General features: G+C 41.2%; 1 protein-coding gene across 1 annotated transcript in view; it reads left to right on the forward strand.

The window, feature by feature from the left end:
• Window positions 1–23,114, forward strand: part of LOC119858670 (L-threonine dehydratase catabolic TdcB-like) — a 96,350-nt gene that overhangs the window by 67,913 nt on the left and 5,323 nt on the right. The window contains exons 5-10 of the mRNA XM_043518801.1: window positions 6,030–6,195; window positions 7,571–7,667; window positions 8,832–8,907; window positions 10,636–10,761; window positions 14,287–14,454; window positions 15,524–15,581. Of these exons, the coding sequence (XP_043374736.1) occupies window positions 6,030–6,195; window positions 7,571–7,667; window positions 8,832–8,907; window positions 10,636–10,761; window positions 14,287–14,454; window positions 15,524–15,581 (691 nt within the window). The remainder of the gene's footprint in view (window positions 1–6,029; window positions 6,196–7,570; window positions 7,668–8,831; window positions 8,908–10,635; window positions 10,762–14,286; window positions 14,455–15,523; window positions 15,582–23,114) is intronic.

A 23,114-nucleotide genomic window follows, 5' to 3' on the forward strand; every position in this document is an offset into this window, starting at 1 on the left:
TGCTGTAGCCACCTGTCTGGGGCCGGGGACCAGAGTAACCAGGGAACAACAGCCAGTGGCTTGGGAGCAGTAACAAGGGAGAACTGGCCAAGGCAAAGAAGCCTTCCAACCACAGCCTGCCATCTAGTTCAGGAAAAGAAGCAACTAGTTACTTGGGCATCAGTCCAAGGAGATGCCAGAGACAAGCAGGTGTTAACTAGTCAGCAGGAGCTATTAGCAACAAGTCAGCAACAGGTCCTGCATTGCACACTCCATGGAGAAACTGCAGCCACAACAGACAAGAAGAAGAAGAGTGTTTTAAGGATGAGACAGGAACAGCAACAGGCTGGCTCTAGATGCCAACCAATGAAATCTGGGCAGGAGATGACTAACAAAAATGCCCTTAACCCCTTTGCTTCCCACTGAGCAGGCTGAGGCAGGAGCTGCAGCCCTAGCAGGCTTGTGCAGGTAGAACTCCAGGTCTTGTATCCTGTAATGTGAGGGTAGGTGCAGAGCAGTGGCCATGTTAGCTTGAATCGCTGCTTGGGTGGGGACACTTTATATAAAAAAAAAAGTATAATCTCTCTTGCTAACTACTGTCTAACATGCATTAGGAAGAAACTTCCCCAATTGGGACCATAACATGTAGGTAATACTGAAAGAGGGGGAATGGATGTATCTGTTTTACAGAAAGATCTTGGTTGGATATATGGAGTCAGAGCTGAAATATGAAATCAAATGTGCCTAAGAGCAAAGGAATGAGTTTTGATAGACAAAACTAAGTGTCATATATGTGGCATTGAATTAGGAAGAGGAAAAAGATCTAGATATCTTGCTAGACGCAACTGTTAAATTCTCAGTCTAGTGTGCACCAGTGTAGAAGGCTAATAAAATTTTGGCTTGTGTCAAGAGGGGCATATTCTATAAATCTAAGCTTATTGTGCTGATATTTTATGAAGTAGTATTCAATTTTGCTCCCTTTCTTGGTTGCGATAGAATACAGTGTAAGGCAAGGAGAAATTAATGGAATGGAGAGTCTTGCATACGAGGAGAGATTGACAATACTCGGACTCTGCCTTGACTGAAGTATTAAACTAGCTAAGGATTATTAAAAAATTAGGCATGATTATCTGTCTGAGGACATTGGAAAGGCCAGATCTAGGGGACATTGTTTTAAAATGGAAGAATATATGCAAAAAAATGTAAGGAGTTATTGTTTTAGAATCAACATGGTAAAATAGATGGAAGAAACAGGTACTTAAGTCTTTCCTAATTGGTTCATCCATCTCTAATTTGATTTTTGGAACAGATTTACTGAAAATCCTAGCTTTTCAGTTCACAATATGTCACTCGCTGTAGACTAGAGTTAATTTTGGCAGCAGGAGTTCCATGTATGAACTCGAGATGGAATATATAGTCTTAGGTCAGAACTTTCAAAGAAGTCTAAGGGAGTTAAATGTCCCAAACCACAATGAATTTAAAATTTCCTTAGGTTCCTTTGAAAATCACAGCCTTAGGTATTAAATCCCCACTCATCCATTTTCCTACAGTTCTCACTAATTTTGACCTGTGTTTTGACTGGATGCCACTTTTGCCAATGAGAAGTTTTTGTTTCATTGGAACATCATATCATATATAACAACTAACGTTGATGGGGTTTTTTATATCATGGTCTCAACTTGGTTTATAAATCTGGCAACTTTGAGACAAGCATCTTCCCAGGTTGAAATATCTCTGCTGTCAACAGATTGTGCTTGTGATAATTTTTTTAGAAGTTGCAATTATAATTGATTACTATCAATATCAATGACACTATATAGATGCTTCCACCGTGTGGCTTTTAAGCACCTTGGCTAATTCAAAACTCAACTATAATAAAGCAAAGGCATCTGGTCAATTACTCTGTGTGATCAAAAACCTAAATTCCACATACAAACATCACTCGGACACCAAAACTAAAAAGAAAACACAAATCCATGCTGTAAAGGGATGTCTGACTCATGCTTTTTTGGGTGCAGTTTTGAACAGCATTCCTGAATAATGGACACTCACTCGAGACATCCCTGCTTCTCATCCTCTTGAGCTCGTGTGTGTCAGGAGTTTCAACCTCACCTGTCCCAGTTTTCCTGTGGAGTAACTTGTGTTTTGGAAAGTTAGGCTATGTATGGAGAACCAGGAGTATTTGTTTCAGGGTTTTGTAATCTATTTGTTTTATAATGTTTGGAAGGTTTTTTTGTAAGCAATTGTGCAAAAATACCCAAAATAAAAACCTCAAAACCCCCCACCAACCTCAAATTTGATTCTTCTACTTTGGATTTGTAACCCACTTGAAGTGCCTGAGGCTCTGAGGTCAAACTGTTAAAAATCATAATAATGCCTTTCCAAATAGCAATTACAATCCCATTCAAAACTACTCATGTGGATGTACTCATCACACACTAAATGCATCCGATGAAGTGAGCTGTAGCTCACGAAAGCTTATGCTCTAATATATTTGTTAGTCTCTAAGGTGCCACAAGTACTCCTTTTCGCGAATACAGACTAACACGGCTGCTACTCTGAAACCTAGCTATACCCTATCATCCACAATCTTTCTTGAAAAAATATGAAGAGTGTGACAAGGACGTTAACATACTTTGATCTTGCGAGACTAGGTTCAAGTAAATCTTAGAAGAGAGGGTCTCCTGCCAGTAGTTGCCTTCCACTTAAACCAAGAAGACTCTAGTTCAAATGCCTACGCTGGTCACAACTGTGGCTGTGGCAGGCAGCTATGTAAGTACTCAGATCTCCAAAGTCTCTGTCCAGTGACTTAACCAACAAACTATCCTTCTTCATCTGCTATGGATATCATCTGACCATCCTCTAAGTTATGATCCTTATTGACAAATACTAAGCAAACTTTCTCAGTTGGAAGTGTTGGTGTCAAACTCCCTACTCTTCCACCTCCAGAGTGCAAATGAGGTGCTATTCTGTGTCAGTAAAACCAACAGGAGAGACTTTAGGTGGGAAAGCAAAACTTTATATTCAGATAAAAGTGCCTGTGAAATTCTAGGTAGCAGTATGTAATTACAAGTTGGAATTCAGTTATGATGTTCGTATTAATGCCCAGTCATGATGTCCATATTAATGGGATCTTTAATAGCCACAAGTCTTCAGGACATCAGCTTTACATTTCTCCTGAAAGAAAACACATACAATAGCATAGTGACTCCAGAACAATGCTGAAGCATGGATTCATTTGTGGATTGGAGGGAGAAGAATTGCAAACATTCCTTCTTTGAGTGTCCTGGGTTTATTGTATAACTCCACACCCAAGTACTGACCAGATGGGACCTTAAGTCACTTGAGATCTGATGAACTTGAGACCTCAGGAAGCATATCTAGTAGTACACAGAGTTTAAATATTTCTAGAGCTATGTCTGCACAAGGAAATCCGTGTAAATTAGGAGCCTAAATATCTTTGAGGATCTGGCGCCAGGAACGGTGAAGGATATGTACAAAATTATGCCATGCAAAAATTATAATAGAATGCCTGCGGTGGGGAGCCTATTTTCAAACACTGGCATCTAACAGGGCATTCAAATCCTACATTTTGGAGGTAAATAGACAATCATCAAATAGCTAGTTTTACATCACAAGTGCTAATTTTAGCATCCAAATGTGGGATTTATGTTCTATTAAATTCATGTTTATGTATAATGAGGGAAGTGAAAGTGCTGCTTATATTTGCCTTTATATCTAAGCACGTATAGGTAAAAAAACCCTAATGAATTAGTTTCACCACAAATGAAAGTGTTAAACATTAATGTAGGAGGCTTGGATTGGAGTCCTTTCTAAATGTTAGCAAGGAATGTGTGACTGTCTAAAATGCCTGTCCAAGCTGCTAATAGGAATGTTGATCATGCCGTATGAGAGGCAATCTGGCATTTGATACAGCTTTGCATTTTTAAATCAACTTTATATGTTCATTGAATCTTCCAGATCCACATTCACCTTTGCAAGTCCTCATGAACTTCGACATGTAGATTGCAAGGGTAACTTTAAAAAAAAATGTATTCTTGGTTGGGGGGAAAAGTGTTCCAATAGGCCAGTTGAATTTTTTAAAGTGCCAGTGATATTTTTATCTTGCTTTACTTGTAAAACAATCCTATATAAAGGGGAAGGGATCGTCTTTGGGTTATGGCCCTGGATTGGGGTTCAGTTCCCAGCTCCTTCAAAGACTTCATGTGTGACCTTGAACAAGTTGGTTAATCTCTCTCTGCCTCATCTGTAAAACCAGGATAATATTGATCCCCACCCCCCACCCCGTCTTGTTGATTAATTTTGTAAATTGTTCAGGGCAGGGAACTGTCTTTCACTGTGTACGTAAAGCAGCAAGCACACCGGGGCCCTGAGCTCTGTTGTAGCCTTTAGATGCTACTATGATGCAAATAATTAATGAATAAACACAGCCCCTTGCACTAGAGATAAAATTAAGGAATGAATATGTTGGTGGAATGTAAAAAATGAAATCACTGGTACAGTAACTCTGCTTAGTTTATTGATGTCGGAGTATGTAGAACGCACACAAGTACTCAACAGTCTTACAGTTTTTGATTAATTTGTCATTCTGCAGGTTTAATTAAAATGGTTCTAAATCAGCCATCTCTGAAGTTACAACAGTCTTTTGTTGTACCTTGCTGGATGTGTGTACTCTTAATATGTTCATTAAACTGTAGCTGTAAGTGTTTTTCCAATGAATACTTAGGCAGACTAAATCCTCCTCTTATCCTTCAAGGAGGTCTTCCAAGGTGGTGGTAAGGTATCAGATTTTGGCTCTGGATTGTGGAAAGATTTGTGCTCCACTGGTCTGGTCTGTATCTACATGACTACGTAAACACAGTGCTTCCCTTTCCTGTAAATTCCCACTATTGTGATCACTAAATCACACACAAGTGAACAGAGATCACTATACCTATACTAGATTCCTTCTTATTAGTTACAGTTTCGACTGGAGGATATTAGAACTCATGCAGCTTAAGGAAGTTATAGCAACAGAAATGGGAGTCATAGAATCATAGACTTTAAGGTCAGAAGGGACCATTATGATCGTCTAGCCTGACCTCCTGCACAACGCAGGCCACAGAATCTCACCCACTCACTCCTGTAACAACCCCCTAATTTATGTCTGAGCTATTGAAGTCCTCAGATCGTAGTTTAAAGACTTCAAGGTGCAGAGAATCCTCCAGCAAGTGGCCCATGCCCCATGCTACAGAGGAAGGAAGTTCTCTCCTTTCCAGCAATTTAAATATCTGACAGTGACGCCAATAGAGAATTCACCTTATCATAATTATAGTAGCTTGAGAGCTAGCAGGATGGGCTTTCTAGGGGCAGAAAGTTCAGCTCATTCATTTAGCAAAGCACTGCTTGTCATTTTAATCCTGACTCACCTGGATGAAATCCATCACCCCTGTCACACTCAGATGGATTGCACACAGTAAAGTGGCTTAGAGATCTTGAAACATTTGCTGACCTGACTGAAACTGCTGAACTTGTTTCTGTTTCTTCTAATGGGATTATTTTGCTCCATGTTGTCTTTCAATGTAATGTTGTTTTAGAAAGTGTCAGGATTACTAAGGTTTCAGAGTAGCAGCCGTGTCAATCTGTATTCGCAAAAAGAAAAGGAGTGCTTGTGGCACCTTAGAGACTAACAAATTTATTTGAGCATAGGCTTTCGTGAGCTACAGCTCGCTTCATCTGATGAATGCATCTGATGAAGTGAGCTGTAGCTCAAGAAAGCTTATGCTCAAATAAATTTGTTAGTCTCTAAGGTGCCACAAGTACTCCTTTTCTTTTTAGGATTACTAAGGTTCATTGCAGCAATATCTATAGCTGCAGTTTATGTGAGGATCTAATCAGTAGCAGTAAGTATTTGCAATGCCTCCTGAAAACTCTAACAGTATATATTTCCATATGCAGTTTTCCTGATAAACTATAGCTTTACAATAGTGAACTGTTATCAAGTCTCAACTCTGCAATGACTTGGTGTTTTCTCCCCCCCCCCCCCCCAGGGAGGACAGTGCTATATACCTGTCAGGGCTGGGTACCATGGGACTGGAGATACACGAACAAGTGCCAAAGCTGGATGCAGTGATTTTCCCTGCAGGAGGCCATTGTGGATTGCTGGCAGGATCAGCTGCTGCCCTCAAACATCTCAACCCACATATTGCTGTGATTGTACGTTCTTTTCAACTTTCAGTTCTGTATTCTGAGAGGTTTATCCTCCTATCTCTCAGGCTTCAGACAGGTGCTGTATTCTACTAAGGTACTGGAAATGAGTCTGGGTACACCATAGACCGAGGTCATTGGTTCCCATAGTCATACTCTATTTTAGAATTTGGGTAGCCTGCTTTGTTTCTTGGTTAATTATTTGGCGTTTTGTAAACTATGCAGGAACCCTTTCTCAAAGCAAATAAGACCAAACTCTCTACATCTAAAGTTTTAACTGACCTGTTTTGGGGCTGTTTAATGGATTTCAGAATGTTTATTTAGCTTGTTTGAAACCTGTGTGATCTTATTTAAAGTTTTTAGTAGCCTCAAACCACTGAGCTATCCCTCCCCACAAAGGCCTAGGCACTACTTAAGATCTATTTTGAGGACTTAAGTGGCACATGGGCCTTTGTGCTCTCCCTGTGCATCAGGGTGAATTTCACCCTGTTTTTGTATGTCTTATTTTTTCCTCATTTTGATGTAAAGCCTGCAGAAAATGAGGTGATGCCTGTTGTTTAAGATAGCTGATTCCAGTGTGTTTTCTTCTTAGGGAGGGATGTAATAGTCCAATGACTTAATTGTCCTTTCTTGCTATGACACAAAGGAACTGTTGGATTAAACATACATTTTATTTATTTATTGCTTGCTCTTATTACCGTAGAACTTGATGTTATTTAAAAGGAATCTTTTACAATCAGGAGACAAGTCAAAAGGAACAATTAGACTCCTTTTACGAGCTTATTCCCTCATGCCAAAAGTAATGAGAGATTTAATTTGATCTATTTGGAAGAGTTTAGCGACTGAGAAATTGTAGAGGGACCACTGTCAAGGTAAAATCATAAATTAAAATCAACGCACCACTTTATCCAGTTAAAATAATGCCCTAGATTACTGAAAGGTGTTTTATAATATAAACAAATGGCAAATATTCAACTAAAAGCAACATTATAACTGGTCAGTCATCTTGTCAGTAGGATTAGGCTCATCAATTTCACTTTGTTTTGTATCAATACAATGCTGCTGTGTTTTGGGTCCCCATGTAGGGAAACTGTGTTGATCCTTTTGAAATTCATGCGAACATTTCTGTTCACTTTTATTTTTAACCTATTCCCATCCCATTATTTAAGAGAACCTAAATTTGGGCCTTTACCATACAGACTATGTCTTTAGAACTAGGGAACAGATAAAATTTAATTGGCAAAAGGGGTTCATATGGTTGCTAATCAAGATAACAAACTTTGCCCACACTTTTACAGAATTTGTTTCCCTGGTGTTGGTGGTTCCTGTTGTAACTTGATCTGCATAGTAGTAGGTAAAGATGATTTTTTTCTCTCCTTTCCAGGGTGTTGAATCAGAGAGTTTCCCTGTGTTACAACAATCATTAAAGATAGGCCATCCTATTGAAGACCAGGCCTGCAGCAACCATCAGTTTTATGGAGGTAAGAGTACGAATTCAGACAATAAATGTTGTTATGGATTTCTGCAACCTGTTAATCTTCTTTTTCAGTTAATCCACATCAAGTCTAACTGAAATGAAGTGTCTCATTTGAAGTGTCATGGTTTAATAAATGCTACTAATAGCAACCCACAGAGCAGGAATTTAAAACATGGATGCAATAATAAGATTTCCAGATCCTGCATATTGATGCACAAATGAACACTTAGGGACATAAATGTATTTATTTAAGGCCACATTTTGCCAGTTGTATCACAACTAGTAGTACCTTATTCCACTGAAATCAATGGGATGGCTTGCAAGGTAAGACATTAATCAACATAAGGGTGTCAGAATACAGTGATTACTTACTTAGATGTATAAAACAACAAGGCAGCAGCATTTGGAAACTGGGTTCCCAGTTTTGGGGTTTTGTCATTTAATTTTCAGAGAAACCTGCATATTAAACCAAGCAACAAAACAAACAAAAAACCCTGTTTAGCTGATTTTTTCAGAGCACCTCCTGCATTGAGTTCAATGAGAGTTAGAGGTCAACACCTCTGAAAATACAGCTGTGTGAGCATGCAAAATCTCCCCTTCCTTCTTAACAATCTCTCCCCCTCACCCACACCCACCCCACGCACACGCTCATATCAACTTGTGGATATTCCTCCACTTAATTGAACTAGAGATGTCCAAAACCAAACTTCTTACTATTCTTAATAATCCCTCCCACTCTATACTCTCATTTGTTGGCCACCCCACTTAGCCACTATGGCTCACAAACTTGATGTCCTTTTCAACTCCTCATATTGATTTATGATGATATATAATTCAGGTGCTGTTGCACATTGAGAACCACATACTCACTGGGTCACTGAAGTCAATGGGACTTTGCAGGCCCTTGGGTGCAGCTGTATGATTCTTACTGAAGGACTGGGGCCTTAGAGTGTAAAGTCTTTGGTCTCTTATGTTGGCAAACTACTTTTTTTGGATACAGAAATAACAGGTAATTAAAATATATATCTTTTAAAACTGCATCATGGCAATGTGCTGTGTTTTATTTTATTTCAAACAAAAATAAAAAAGAAGAGCCCAGGGCTCTAGGCAAGTTTGGATATCACTAAAACAGCCAGCTTCACTTTTGACATGTTGCTTAAATCTGCAGATGTGAGTGGACCTTGCTTTGGTACCAATTCTTTGCAGTTGACTGGGAAGCTTGTAGACAAGGTTGTTACTGTGAGGTAGGTGAAGAAGAACAATGTAGTGAATGATGTTGACTTGAATGGGTATTTGTAAAACGAAATACTGTTGTACATTAGAGAGGGGCTATATCGGCTCCTCCCTGAGGGCCTGATCAATCCTGACTTCCATTGAATTCCATTGTTTATTGATTTTCAGTGAAAGTTTCAACTGCTTGGGACTGCAGGATCAAGCTCTGAGGTCCTGAGTGAACTCTTTGAAATCAGGAACAGTTTTTCTATTGATTTTTCTATAGCTCTTAAATGGGGAGATAACCTCCAACTAAGTGACAATAATACAGTATGTTAAGTGGCATTTATCTTCCCATCTGCTTTCTCATTCATTCGACAGTATGGCCTTCAGCTGTATTTTATATAGTATTTAATATTTATAAATACTATATAGTATAGTATTTATATGGTATAGTATCGGGTACCAACTGTATCCCAAGTACTTTCAGGGTAATAAATAATATTTACCCAGTTATATATTTTAAAATGGGTAAGAGGTATCTAGATACAGAAGCAAAGGAGAGAAGTGCTTTCAGGTGAGATTTAAAATGGGGAGAGACAGGCAGGGGGATAGAGGGAGGCTCTTCCAGATACCAGGCATTGTGGCTGACTATATGGAATTTGTAACTGATGATGATTATATGATTCAGTGCTATTTACTCTAATATATGATCAACCCATGGAAGAAATGTAAGCCAGATCCATGGCTGGGGTAAACTGGCCAGTTGAGGATCAACCGCTATGCCTTTTTCAAGGCAACTGTGCTTGCATTATCTACCTTGAGATAGTGCAGGTTCTCTTAGTCAGAGCTGGATGAATAGTGAGGAAAATTATTCCTGGATGTTTAAGCTAGTCAAGATTCGGCCATGTTCATGAACCATTTTTGTTCATTTTCTATGGATGTTCAAGCCCTCCAACTTCAGCAGTGTGAATATTGACAAAAATTGAACACTAAGCTCTGGTGACTTTTGAATTGTATAGTCCACTGTAAAATACACAATTCTGTGTGGGTTACATAATCACCCAAACAGAAACAATGCCAAGTGACTTTTGCATATAAACAACATAGCATAAATTGCAAATATTAATATTCTGAAGGCCAAGATTTAGGTGCTAACAAAATTCATGAATAATTAAGAATAACACAAAAAAGAGAATATTGGTGGTTCATTGTGGAAGGAAAAATGGCAAAATGTGCATGTACACATAGTATCTTTTATCCAAATATCGGATGCTATAAACAAGCCCTATCTTACAATCCTTATTGACATGTTTGGTCCCAAGGTAGCAAAAGGCTATCACATGTGAGTAAGGACTTCACCCATTAGTTAAATTTGGTCACCTTCATGGTGCAGGAATAGCTCTTTAACAGCATATAGCAATACTATACAACAGTGCAGGACAGCCAATGGAAAACAACTTATCCAAGTCAAACAGCAGGGGCAATTTAGGTAGGTGGGATGTATTTACCCAGCTGGATATTTAGTCAGGTTGCTGAGGCTAAAGTCCCTACTCTTGCAAAAAAAAAAATACCATGCAGCTGGGTCAAGAGCTATTTTCACACCCAGCAGTACAGTTTCCCATCATGCTATAGTCCTAAATAAACCCACCAAGGACCAAAGGAATCCCTTAATACATAAATATCTTGTCTTGTCCCATTAATTCCTTTAAATTCACTCTGTATTTGTTCAGTTTTGATACAGTTCCTTTTGCCTTCAGGGAAGAGGACATTCTAATTTCCATGCTGCGGTTGCTGGAGTATGAGAGAGCCACAGTGGACGCAGAAGGGGCTATTGGACTTGCAGCCTTAGTTGCTGGGAAGCTGCCAGAGTTAAAGAGTAAAAGGTACAGCGTCTATAAACCAGCTATTGTAAACACAGAGCTTACCAAGGAAGTCACATGAGGAGTGTGTGCGCACTGTACTTCTCAGACACAAAGGGGTCTCTTATTCCCCTTTATTCTGAATGTTGAATGACCCACTACTGTCAGTGGGACACTGCACTAGGGACAACGTGCTGAAAGAGAGGGAGAAAGAGGGCCAGATCTTGAGCTGAAATACTTCGTAACCAGGGGTGAAAGTAATTTTAAAAGTCTTACCGGTAAGGGCCCCCAGAAGGGGCGGGGCCTCAGGCAGAAGGGGCGGGGCTGGGGGTCAGCCTCCACAGCCACAGCCCTTCAGTGCTGCCCAGCCCTCACCTTCCAGGGCTCTGGCAGTGATTTAAAGGGCTCAGGGCTCCGGGCACTGCCTTGGTGGCCAGGAGTCTCGGGCCCTTTTAAATCGTAGGGCCCTGGGGCAGCTACCCCTTTTGCCCCCTGCCCTCGGAAGCCCCGGGGGGGCAAAAGGGGCAGTGACATTAAAGCAATGTCATTTGGACAATATGGAATCATCTTTAAAGCCCCTCCTAGTTTTATCTTTTATGTTTTTTAAAGTGAAAGCTGGATTTTGCTGCCCTTGGAACTCGAGATTTCTCAATTAGCTTTTTATGAATGGCAGCGCTTTAATGTCGGCTGTGTATGGGCCTATACCTGCGTCCACTTCTTACCAGTATGCCCACTTTTTCCTCTGTCTGTAACAATGAATGGAGCTACACAAATTGACCCCAAGGGTTCAATCCTGCAAGATGTTGATCACTCTGGCCCCAATGTAAATCAGTGGGATTCTACATGTGTTTATAAATGAGCACGTGCGTAAGTGCCGCCTTGGATTTGGGTCAGGGTGTTCAGTACTTTGCAGGGCTGAGCCCAAGCGCATGGCGTAGCCCATAATGCATGTGGGTTATTTCAGTTTTGTTTTTTCACTGTGTGGGATCTCCACTGGACAAAACGGATGTATTTGGTCACTTTGTAGGCTCAACAAGAGAATTATCTGCTGAGTGAAGCAGCCTACCATACCTTGTAGTGTACTGGCAATCAAGTTACAGAGTAGATCCTAGAAAAGATGAAGTGCAATTAATTCAAATAGAGCGAGACTGTAGTGAAAGAGAAGAAGCCTGGAATTGGGAATCAGGAGATCTGGGTCCTGCTTCTTTAGTGGTGACATAGACTAATGTGTGACTTCAAGCAAATCACTTAGATTTCAATAGAGGTAGGTGCTTAAATATCATTGAGGGTCTGGCCCTTAACCTCTCTGTGGTCAGTCTGCAGAATTATGATGAGACTTAATGTTTATATAGCACCTTGAACGCATCACCCAAATGTTCAATGGGCTTTTTCACTGTTACTAAAATTCCTAACAGTGACTCTCAGAAGGGTCTTAATACTACTAGCAGTCTTAATACTACTTTGTGATGCTAGATGGGGGTTGCTTAATAGTTATTGATTCATTTTACTTGACAACATCCGTTGGTGGTACTCACAGATATCTGCGGAGGCTGGATAGTTCAGTCCCACAATTTCCTACAGAAAATACTGGACAACGGTCAGGCAACTGGTGTTGAGACCACTGCCTATCACAAGCACCAGTATTGTCTCATTGTTATTTGTGCTCTTTGTTGTTCCTTCGATTGCAAAGGGCTCTTTGGGGAAGAGGCCTTCTCTTTTTGAACAGTGCCAAGCACAACAAGGCCCTGGACCATGTTTGGGGCTCCTAGGCACGACGTCAGTACAAATCATCATCCCAGTATTCTACTAAACAGAACTCTAAACTGTAACAACACTAAGGCCTCTAAAGCCTTAACTAGCTCAGGATGAGCCTCACGAGCTACATCTAGGCTACGAGGTAGGGGTGTGATTCCTCTGCTCATGCAGATGTACTTGTGCCAGTTCTCATTGAGCTAGAATGAGTATAAATAGCCGGGGTAGTGGCAGCGGAGGCACAGCTGAGCCATGCCCAGTACAAGCCACCTCAAACGGGTGAGTATGTACTCAGCACAGCTCAGCTGGGCTTCCACTGCAGCTACCCGTGCTACTGTGGCCACACTACTATTTATACTCGTGCTAGCTCGGTGAGAACTAGTGTGAGGATGTGTATGTGAGCAAGGAAAGTACACCCTTAGCTCATAGTGTAGACGTAGCTTGAGAGACCACCTCTCTCCCTATGACACACTGCCACATGTGTGATGGACAGAGGCGCTGATATAATACAGAGGGTGTGGCCAACAGTGTGTTCTCCATAAGGTCCTGGGGGCTCTGGAATGCCTCCCAGCTCTGGACTGATGGACGCTCAGGGCACACTACAGCTCCATGACTTTGAAGAGCAGTGAAAGGATTTCAAGATGAATGTAGGTGTTGGTATTTAACTATGAGCTGCTGCTTGATGCATGATCCCATAGTGATGAGCACCATAGAAACTCCTGTGAGGAACTCCAGTAATTCTGTCTTCAGAGCAGGGTTTGAATAGTGTGCAGTAAATAGGGGCTGGGACTGCACATTGAACCAGGAGAAAACAAAATATTGAATCGCTACTTATTAAGTGAGCACTGTCCATCCTGTGTACTGAATGAGGCAGGGGTCCTGTGGAAAAAATAGTATGTCGCCATGTAATTAAGGATGGTAGCATAATCCGTACGCACAAGGGGGCTGAACTGAGATTGCAAAGGCACCTTAATTCTGGCACTTCCTAACTTTTGAGTGCTTGACTTTGCAATGCTCACAATATTCTTGTCACCGGGTCTTTCTCTGTGTAATCGTATAAAAATTAAATGGAAATAAATATATCCCCCCTGAGCATATTCAGCACCTCTCGCTGTCTTGGCCTCACTCCAGTGCAGCTCCCCTGCTTGTAACAGTGGATGTGCTAATGTTGACCAGGCACAGACATTTTTACTCCCATGTCTTCTATGGAGCATGGGCTCCATTCTTTAGACAGGAGCAGGAAAAGGAGCACCTGGGGAATGTCACTGGTGGAAAAACTCCAGACAGAGTTACTGAGCGAGCTCCCCTCCAGTGCAGGGATATAATGAACTTACACTTACATGATGCCTTTCATCTGGAAGCATCCTGCACTACTTTGGAAGGCGTGTACATGGCATCTCTCACACCAAAGAAATGCAGCCATCTCCAGCAGCAGACAGCATCTATGACACCCTGTTTGGCCAGTATAGGCTCCAAGGAAAGAACATCTACTAAATTGACAACACCACTTCCAGGATCATGTTTTTTTCTCTTGTGAAGTCCCTCATCCAAAGTACCGACCGGATTCTGCCTTTAGCTAGTGAGAGCTGAGGTGATCGTGGCATGAGGCAATAGGGAAGCATACGCCATTTAAAAAGTAATAGGAGAGAACAGCTGCAGCAAATGGCAAAAGCAGATATTGCGTACTATATCAATACAGTTATTGAAATATCTGCATTAATCTCTAGTATGACAATTCTATAGGAATTTCTTTGCATAAACAAGAAGGAAATAGTCCCGTTTGCTCTTGTCTTTCAGAGTGGCAATCACTGTATGCAGTGGTAACTTGGAGCTACCTTTGATGAGACAGTGCATTGATCGTGCCCTGCCCCTTGACAACAGAGTCTGCAAATTTTCTCTCCTTCTCTCTGATTGTCCAGGAAATATTTCAAAGCTACTGGAGATACTGACTCGGGAGGAAGTGAGGTAATTCAGAATCCTATATTAATAGCCGGTATTACACTGTTGAGAAAATAGCACAATTGACTCAGTGTTTTTGAAGACTATTGCATGCTTACAAGTGACAGTTAAAGGCAAAGGGAGTAATCCAGTGGTTTACCCAAGTGACTAAAGTAACCCAGGGAATCTATTTATATAGCGCTGTTGTAGCTTCTATCGAAAACCTTCCCGTCACAGGCGGAAGATTGGTATGTGCCCTCCATAATATGTCTACAACTATCCTGCTCTGGGTGGCTTATCAATGTTGAAATGTAGAATTGCATTGCTTCTAGTCTTTGCAAGGCCTCTACTTATATTGAAACAAATTTGAATTGTTTTCTGAGCCATATTGGGCTAGTCTCTCTAGTCATTTTAATCTCTATATTAAATGGTTCTTAGAAGCATGAAACAGTATAGAGTACAGGGCAAATCCTGCCTTTTGATGTAAATGCAAGGCTTGTGCACACATGCAAAAGCTAAGTTTGACCCTTAACCCCATAAATAAAATACATAGTTGTTAAAAGTAGGGGCATATATATTGGTGAAGTGCTAACAAAACTTGCAGGCCAAGTGACTTCATGAGGGAATACTTGGGAGATGAAAGGGGAGATGCAATGGAGAATGCAATTGAAAAAACTCTTCAGGGTTAAACTTCTACTTGGTCTTTCAATGCTGTCTAATTTGGATGTATTATCTCTGTTCCTGGCTGCTCCCATCCAGCTGTTGCACTTTGGTCCAGCTATGCATATCCATTTGATTGCTGCTATAAATTTCCCAGATATGTGCAAACAATCCATTGATTTAAATAGGATGATAGTGGTGCAGCAGATGTCAGGAAGGGCCTGTAGCTACAGGACTAAAAGCATTTTAGGAATGTGAACAGCCTCTGCTCTGACCCCATGTTTATTTCGGCATATGAAAAAGGTTTGAAGTACATCACCCTTCTTTCTTCCAACTACACCTGCATGAATTTGTTTATTGCTCAAACACTTACAGAAAGCATTTGACAATGACACAGATTTGCCCTGCTCTTTAATTTATGCTTGGTTTGTTCTAGGGTGTTGGACATCAAACAAGAACACATGTTTGTGATATCTGATCTCTTCACTATTGAGGTAAGAGGGGGAAATACAGTTTGTCACTTCAGCTGTGCTGGCCTCTCACAAACTTGGTTGTAATTGTAATTATAAAGAAGTTAGGACTCTTCTTCCTTCATATATCGTCACATAATCATGTGGGTTGATAAGGCATTGTAATACCACCCAGGAGAAAATACAGACTTTGGATGCAAGATGTTAGATAATCAGCAGTACTCTGTGTTATAGGGCAACTTAATCACCTTGTTCTTAACAGGCATATAAATAATCCATGAGTCTCTTCTCCTATCATTGAAATGCACACAGTTCCGAGTGAAATACTGCAGCTATTGGTACTGCAGAGCTACATTGTATATATAACATTTCTCAGTGCAACAGCATCCAGCTGAACTATCAGGATGAATCTGTGTAGATGGAGTGTAACTACCCAAACCTGAATTGGGCCAAGACCCCCTCGATGGCTAACACTGCTGTTCTTAGGCCAAGTGTTATGGAATCTTTGATCAGAGGTGGGACCTCAGTTCTGCACTGATTTTTCTGTTTTCGGCTTGCTGGCAGTTCTGAAAAATAAATCAATGAAAGAGTCTGTTCTAGTCAAACCAAAAATCGTGAAAAATGTTGGCCATTGAAAAAAATCCATTTCTAATCAAACATTTAATTTGACCTGAAGGTTTTGTTTTGGGTATTTTTAAAGGGCATAAAATGGCCAGAGAATGTGGTGGTGATGGTGCCACTGTCCTCATTCTTATATTTGAGCCTAGTGGTTATAGAGGATGTGGGAGACGGGGGTTCAGTTTTCCCCTTTGCTTGACAGGGAGAAGGGTTTTGAAAAGGAGTCTCCTATGTAGCAGGAAAGTGACCTAGCCACAGGGCTATGGGATAGTCTCAATCTCTGCTGTTGAAGCTATTCCACTTTGTATAAATAGTTATTGGAGCAGGGACTTGAATTTAGGTATTCCACATCCTAGATGAGCCCTCTCACCACCAGGCTTTAGCATCATTCTTACTCATTCCTTGCCTCTATCATTATTCACTGTCATGCACAATTGAATGATGTAACTGAAATCAATAGGATACGTTTGACGATCTGAGCTGTAGGAGCCTTAGGTACTTTTGAAATTTTTTACTCTTCAGTTGGACAATATGGAATCATCTTTAAAGCCCCTCCTAGTTTTATCTTTTATGTTTTTTAAAGTGAAAGCTGGATTTTGCTGCCCTTGGAACTCGAGGTTTCTCAATTAGCTTTTTATGAAATAGTGCTTAACACTTACTTACGTTGCCAAATAAGCTGTACTAGATCATCTTTCCTAGTTTCTTGGCAGAGAATGCTACAAGAGTTTTCATGTCTATTTCGACCTTTGCTATGTGGCTAGTGCATCAGAATATTGACACCAAATATACTCTCTGACCAAAAAAAAGTGCACCATTGCTCATGTCTGCTTTTAAATATGATCTATTTTCATAGGCTTTCCATTCTTGTACTGCAACAGGGTTTGGATGTCTATCTAATCTAAAGGTCAAAATGTTTCATAAACTGAATGATCCTGATGATGATTTTTAACAGTACTGGAAGGGGCTGGAATACCTTTATGATACAATTAGAGATAAACTGGAGCTGCAAAGTTGGGATCCAGACCAAAGTATCCCAAAATGTTTTGAGGGTTTTTTTTTTTATCCAGTGCATTAAAGTTAATCCTCAAGTTTAGTAGTTCTGGATTTTTTCCTTTATAGAACTCAATGCCAAAACTTTTGTTTAAGGTTCTGACTGTAAATTCTCAGAAGTCAGAAAGTAAAAGTTAGGTTTTCATAGCAACATTAATTCACCCACTTTGCACATACTTTGTATTTCTTCTCTTCCTGTGTTGCTCCTGCTTCAGCAAAGCACTCTCAACATGTGCCTAAATCCCCAATCCCATAAGGAATTTTGCAGTGTGAATAATGTGAAATTGGAAGTGAATTAAGCTAAATTGAATTAGGCCATGTTATGCCTGAATGAGTGTCCACACAGGGGTTTAATGCAGTTTAACTAATCCACTTTAAATATACACCTTTTGTTAAATCAGAATAACTTTCCAGAGTGTCCCTGCATAGACATGCAATGAAATACATGCTCACTATTGTAAATACAGATGAGGGATTCTCTGCCTGAACTATGGAGTTAAAGATGAATGTAGTGGCTCATTCAGAGAGTTAAATCACTCCAGTGCTTAATCTTCCCCAGGATTTACTGTTTCTTTTCCAAGTAAGAGAAACTTGGCTTTTACTCACTGTTTATCATGATGATGGAGCGACTTTACTCACTGGTGGGATGCCTAGATGTACTAGGGTTGACTGATTTTGGTGCACATCTGAGGAAAGATCTTTGCTGTTAGCCAGTTGTTGTGTGGAGACGGCTTAAAAAAAAAAAGCTGTGTTCAACTGCATATTCTGCTTTTGGAAAAATCTTTGCAGGAACTTTTGTGCTGAAGAAAATAAGCAGCATTGAAAAGGGGGGAAAAATCTCCTTACTCTTTTGCTGATGATGATATGACTTCATGAGGTTCAGCAATTGCTTAACGAGGTGACCTATGCAATGGGATTGGTTGCTTGTGTTTTTTAGAATGTGCAAGAACATCTTCTGGAGATCTTCTGTTTTGCACCTCTGATTTAGATGGTCTCTACTAGTGTGAGATTTTTGTCTTGCAATAGATTACAGATCACCGGTCTGGCAGCAACATCAGTGTCACCAGGAGCCAGGTCATGTTGAAGTTGGTAGTTTTGAAAGACAAGATTTTTCACCTGTTAATAGTCCTTGGCAGGTTAGAAACAACTAGGGATGGGCAATTCCCTGAATTATTTGTTTTAATGTGCACCTCTTGTTTACACCCTGCAGAATCTGTTTGTAGAGGATAGTAGTGAGCCATTCTTTCTGAGCTGGGTGCAAATACGGGTTCTATACCTGCAAGAATATTCCCTTCCCTAGACTCTCCCCTCTCTGCCATTCCTTCCCTTCTATGCACGAAGACCACAGATCTCTTCTGAGGGCTGAGAATCCTAGTCCCTCTCCCTTCTGGGGTATTTCAGAGAGAGAGTTTGATTTTCAGTGCTGGTTAGGTGCCTAAATGCCTTTGAGGAGCTGGGTCTAGGTGACCACTTTGGGACTTGGAAAGGGAGAAGGGAATGTTTTCCTCACTGTTCCTAGCGAAGGTCCCACACTGGACAGTAAAGTGTGTGTCTGTGGGTCTATAAAATTCAGTGGCATCTTGGGGAAAGAGATCTGGGGCAGAAGAGGATGGTCAGTGCCAACATAGAATTACAGTAAGAAATAAGCAAAATCTTAAAGCCTCCCAATTGTGCTAGGCAGCAAAATTAAAGTAGCAACATCAAGGAGTGAAAACCTTTAATATGCTTCCTCCAGCTGTTTTGATTGCTTCATTTTTGATATGGTGGGGTGAGCTATTGAAATGATTAAACAAAGCATATATCCACCCAGTTTCCAAAGGAATGTGTTTGATCTCTTTGGGTGCTAACAAACTGGCATGCCCTGCTTCACACTAGATGCAGTTTGGAACATTTTACAGGTTCTAAATATTTAAAAATATACTGAGATACTCTTACCAAATCATTTTAAAAAAATCTAGCAATCCCTTTCTGTTTGTGTTGACATTGAAGAAAGATGGAAATCAGCAATAGCAAACTAAAGTTTGGGTCAGACCCGGGGGAGAAATGGGCCAACGTCACTGTGGGCTTATAGACTATGTGGGGGGAGGCGCGCGGGGGGGGGGAATTCTGGTGCTTTGGAAGGTATCTCCTAGTCAGAGGGTGAAGTACTGTTTCCCTAATCAGCTGGTGGTAGTTTTTCACGCCTGCTTCCTTTTCTAAATCAGTCTAACTCACTGAGGGCTAGATTCTGATCCCCTTAGGCTGAATACTGCTGTCCACCAAGAGTAGGCCTGTGGAAGTCAATGGACTGTTTGGGGCACAAGCTACTATTCAGTTTGGGTAAGCATTGCAATCTGATCCTGAGTGTCTCTCCTCCCAACTATTCCCCCAGTATCCAACATCGAGCAATTTATTGGGTGAGTTTCTGCTTCCTCCTCCTCCTCCTCCACTCCAATCTCCTAACAACCAAGGAGAAGACTCTCTTCTCTGGCAGGACTGAAAGTCAGTCAGCGAGTGAAGAACTTTAGAGGGGCTGTTGCTCTCCCTTGGTAGCTTGCTTCATGGATCAGCCAGGGCAAAGAATGGGTCAGTGTTCGGACGGAGTGATTTACAGTGGTGGGGGTAAGCAGTTTGCTGGTAAGTCTAAGCATTGCTGAAGGGTGAGAGGATGAACGGGGGTGGGGGGGGAGTCTTAAAGAGAGAATATGATCTTGTTCTTTACCATCAAGGCACTCGATGGCCAGGGCTCAGCATATTAAAAATGGTCTAAGATGGACCTAAAGGTCTGAGATGGAGTGTGGTCAACAACTTGGCTTCTTGGCCACAATGGAATCTGCCATAAGAGTAAAGCTCATCTGTGTGGGAAACAGACTTTCTGAGGAGCTGGTCCAAGACTATGGAACAAACTCCAGCAGGAACTAAGGACCAACATGAACTTCCCCACATTCCACTCTAAGTGCATTTCTCTAACCTGCCTTCTCCAAAACAAACACAGAGCAGCATGCATGTATAAAAGAAAACTTTTCCAAGCCAAAGCACTGCCCTGCACACACAATTCTCCCCTTGGGAAGAAGATAACAGACAGATACAAGAGCAGACCTCGGCAGGGATGGCTTAACAATATCCAGTGCACGTGGTGAATTCCACTAACTAGGGGGCACAAATGTCCCCACCAGCCCATTCTCCTTCAATCGACATTGGATGTATGTACTTATAAAATGTGGCCATAATTAACAGGCTGTGCATGAGCACACTTACCCAAGGAAAACAATGTTATAGTTAAACTTTTATGATACAGAAGACTCTACTGAGAGTGAAATCTATTCCATGTAGAGCTGTAATACTCCTCTAGTCTAGGTGCATATTTCTCCCAAATAAATGTACCATGAGTCTCAGACCATGGACTGGAGTGAAAAAGCAGTGATTAAACAACATCAAAGTGATACAAAGCTGAAGGAAAATGTAATTTTTACTACCAGACTACACAAGGCTTTGCTACAGATCCATAGCTTGTCAGCATATGGATGATCAGAATCCTGCTTGGCTCCAGGAAGAAAAAAAATTGGGGTTCCTCTGGCTCCTCCTAGTGAACACTTGTCTTCCTCACAAAAACCACAACACAAACTGCCAGGATTCATCAGAGCACCAGGAGTAGAAAGTCTATACTGATGGCTGATGACAGTTTAGTACAGAGGGTTCTAGCAGCACTTCTTCACCATGTCATGAGTTCTGTTTAGTTTTCTGTCCATCCAACTTTCACAGGAATTAATTCAGCCAAACATGGAAACTAATAATAATAATAGACTATACATGCTACTTGCCAATCAATGTCTCTCTGCTTTTCTGGCAGCAAAATCTTAATTCATAAGTCAACTGTTGCTCCTTCGTTACAATAACATTGCACACACTCCCATGAAGAGCTGTTTCCTGGCTAACTCATGTGATGTAATACCTGGTTTTTGCACGGAGTTTATTCACATCAAGCCAGGAATCATGAAGTTATTTTGGCTTGTTCTGGGCAACTTTAATAAATTCCTCTGGGCCAATCGTGTATTTTTTGTAAAATACTAGAAAAGAATATTTATTAATGTCTCCGATTCTTTTGCTTCACGTAGGAAGGGGCACGTCCAGTACTCAGTGCTGCCTGCATGTTTGGCTCTCTGGCTAAAGGAAGGGTAGTTTTTTGACTCAGGCACTGGATGGACTGGGACTCAAAAGATCTTGGCCTAATTCCTAGCTCTTCCACAGGCTTCCTTTTTTGATCTTGAGCAAGTCCCTCAGTATATCTATGCTTCAGTTCCCCATCTGTCAAATGGAGGCATTTGGAACAGGAAGTACATTCTTGACACTTACAGAGCACCTTTCACCAGAGGACCTCTGAAACAGATAATCAACGTTGATTATTGAAGCTTCATTTCAGCCTTATGCAGTAGATGAGTATTCTCCCCATGGTACAGATGAGATCTAGAGGCACAAGGCATTTAATGGCTGGATGTGCAATCCTTCTGTTATGCCACTGAGCATTACTCACTGGCCACTTGCATGAGTTAGCGCTCACCAACATGAGTAAGGGTGCATAACTGAGACATAGGTCACTTGCTGAAAGTTACACAACAAGTTGATGGAAGAGTCTGGAATGGATCACAGGAATCCTAGATCTCAGTCCCCTTGTCCACCCACTGGATCACACCTGCCAGCTAGGCTGTCCAGCAGCTGCCATCCAAGCAGCTAATCCCAACCATTGCTGCCAAAAGAAGTAAAAATAAATTGTGCTAGAGCAGGTGTAGGTCAGAATGACTTACAAACTCCCTCAAGCTTTGATACCTCCTCAGAAATAAGAATCTTCCCTTTACTTATAGACCAGGAACAATTTTTCCATTTAGACAAAGACTTATTTGGCTTTCTGTTCTAATCCCATAAATCTTGATGGCAAAAAGGGGGTGTGAGATATTTTGTCAAATAAAGTAAGATGCTTTCCGGATGTTCAGTTCTGGTGAATCCCTACAGATCTACTGCTTTACATACTTCTGCCTCCTCCTCCATGTAATGCCAAGGATTAAATCATGAATATTTCAAGGCTCAGTGAGTAGATTCAGTAAATGGAACCTGGTGAAACTTGCTTGATAGTGATCTTTATGCCTTTTTTTTTCTTTTGACTGCCTCATGCTTCCTTCATTCTTTGTCATTGTTTTTCATGTCCAAATGACAGCACACACAAACAGTGCAGCAGGTGGCAGTTGAGAGGCATGCGGAACTGGTCCTGAATGTCACATAAAATGCATTTGAAAAGTGGATGTGCAAAAAATGAAAGACTTTTAGACAAAGGAGAATGTGTTCAGCATGGAAGGCAGCGCTTTGCCAACTCGTGCAGCACAGAGTTTCATAAATCTCTATTTGTGAGGTTTCCAAACCGTCATTTCCTTTTTTCTATGTATAACTTCTTAACATACGAATCCCTTAATCTGCACTATTATAGTTTAGTTTGACATTACCTACATACAGAGGTGCAATGCATTATTCAATTTAGCTATTTTCTCCTTTTGAGTGTTATCCAAATAGATAACAGCTGACAGTTAGATACTTAAGAAAAACCCCAAGGAAGGAGTGGGAATAACACTCTAAAACAGCGGTTCTTAAACTTTAGCAATCCAAGGACCCCCATTTTGATTTTAAAGTTTTCATGGACCCACAGGCCCTGCCCCCACTCCACCTCTTCCACCTAGGCCCCATCCTTGCCCCACCTCTTCCCGCACCCACTCCATCCCTGCCCCTCCTCTTCCCCACCTCTTTCTGCCCCCTTTCCCTAGCGCTCCCAGTCCCCACTCCTCCGTCCCTCCCAGCACTTCCTGCATGTCGCTGAACAGCTCTGTTATCAGGCATGCAGGAGGCACTGGGAGGGCGGGGGACGAG

Source organism: Dermochelys coriacea, chromosome 7, assembly GCF_009764565.3.
Source record: "Dermochelys coriacea isolate rDerCor1 chromosome 7, rDerCor1.pri.v4, whole genome shotgun sequence".
Taxonomy (NCBI): domain Eukaryota; kingdom Metazoa; phylum Chordata; order Testudines; family Dermochelyidae; genus Dermochelys; species Dermochelys coriacea.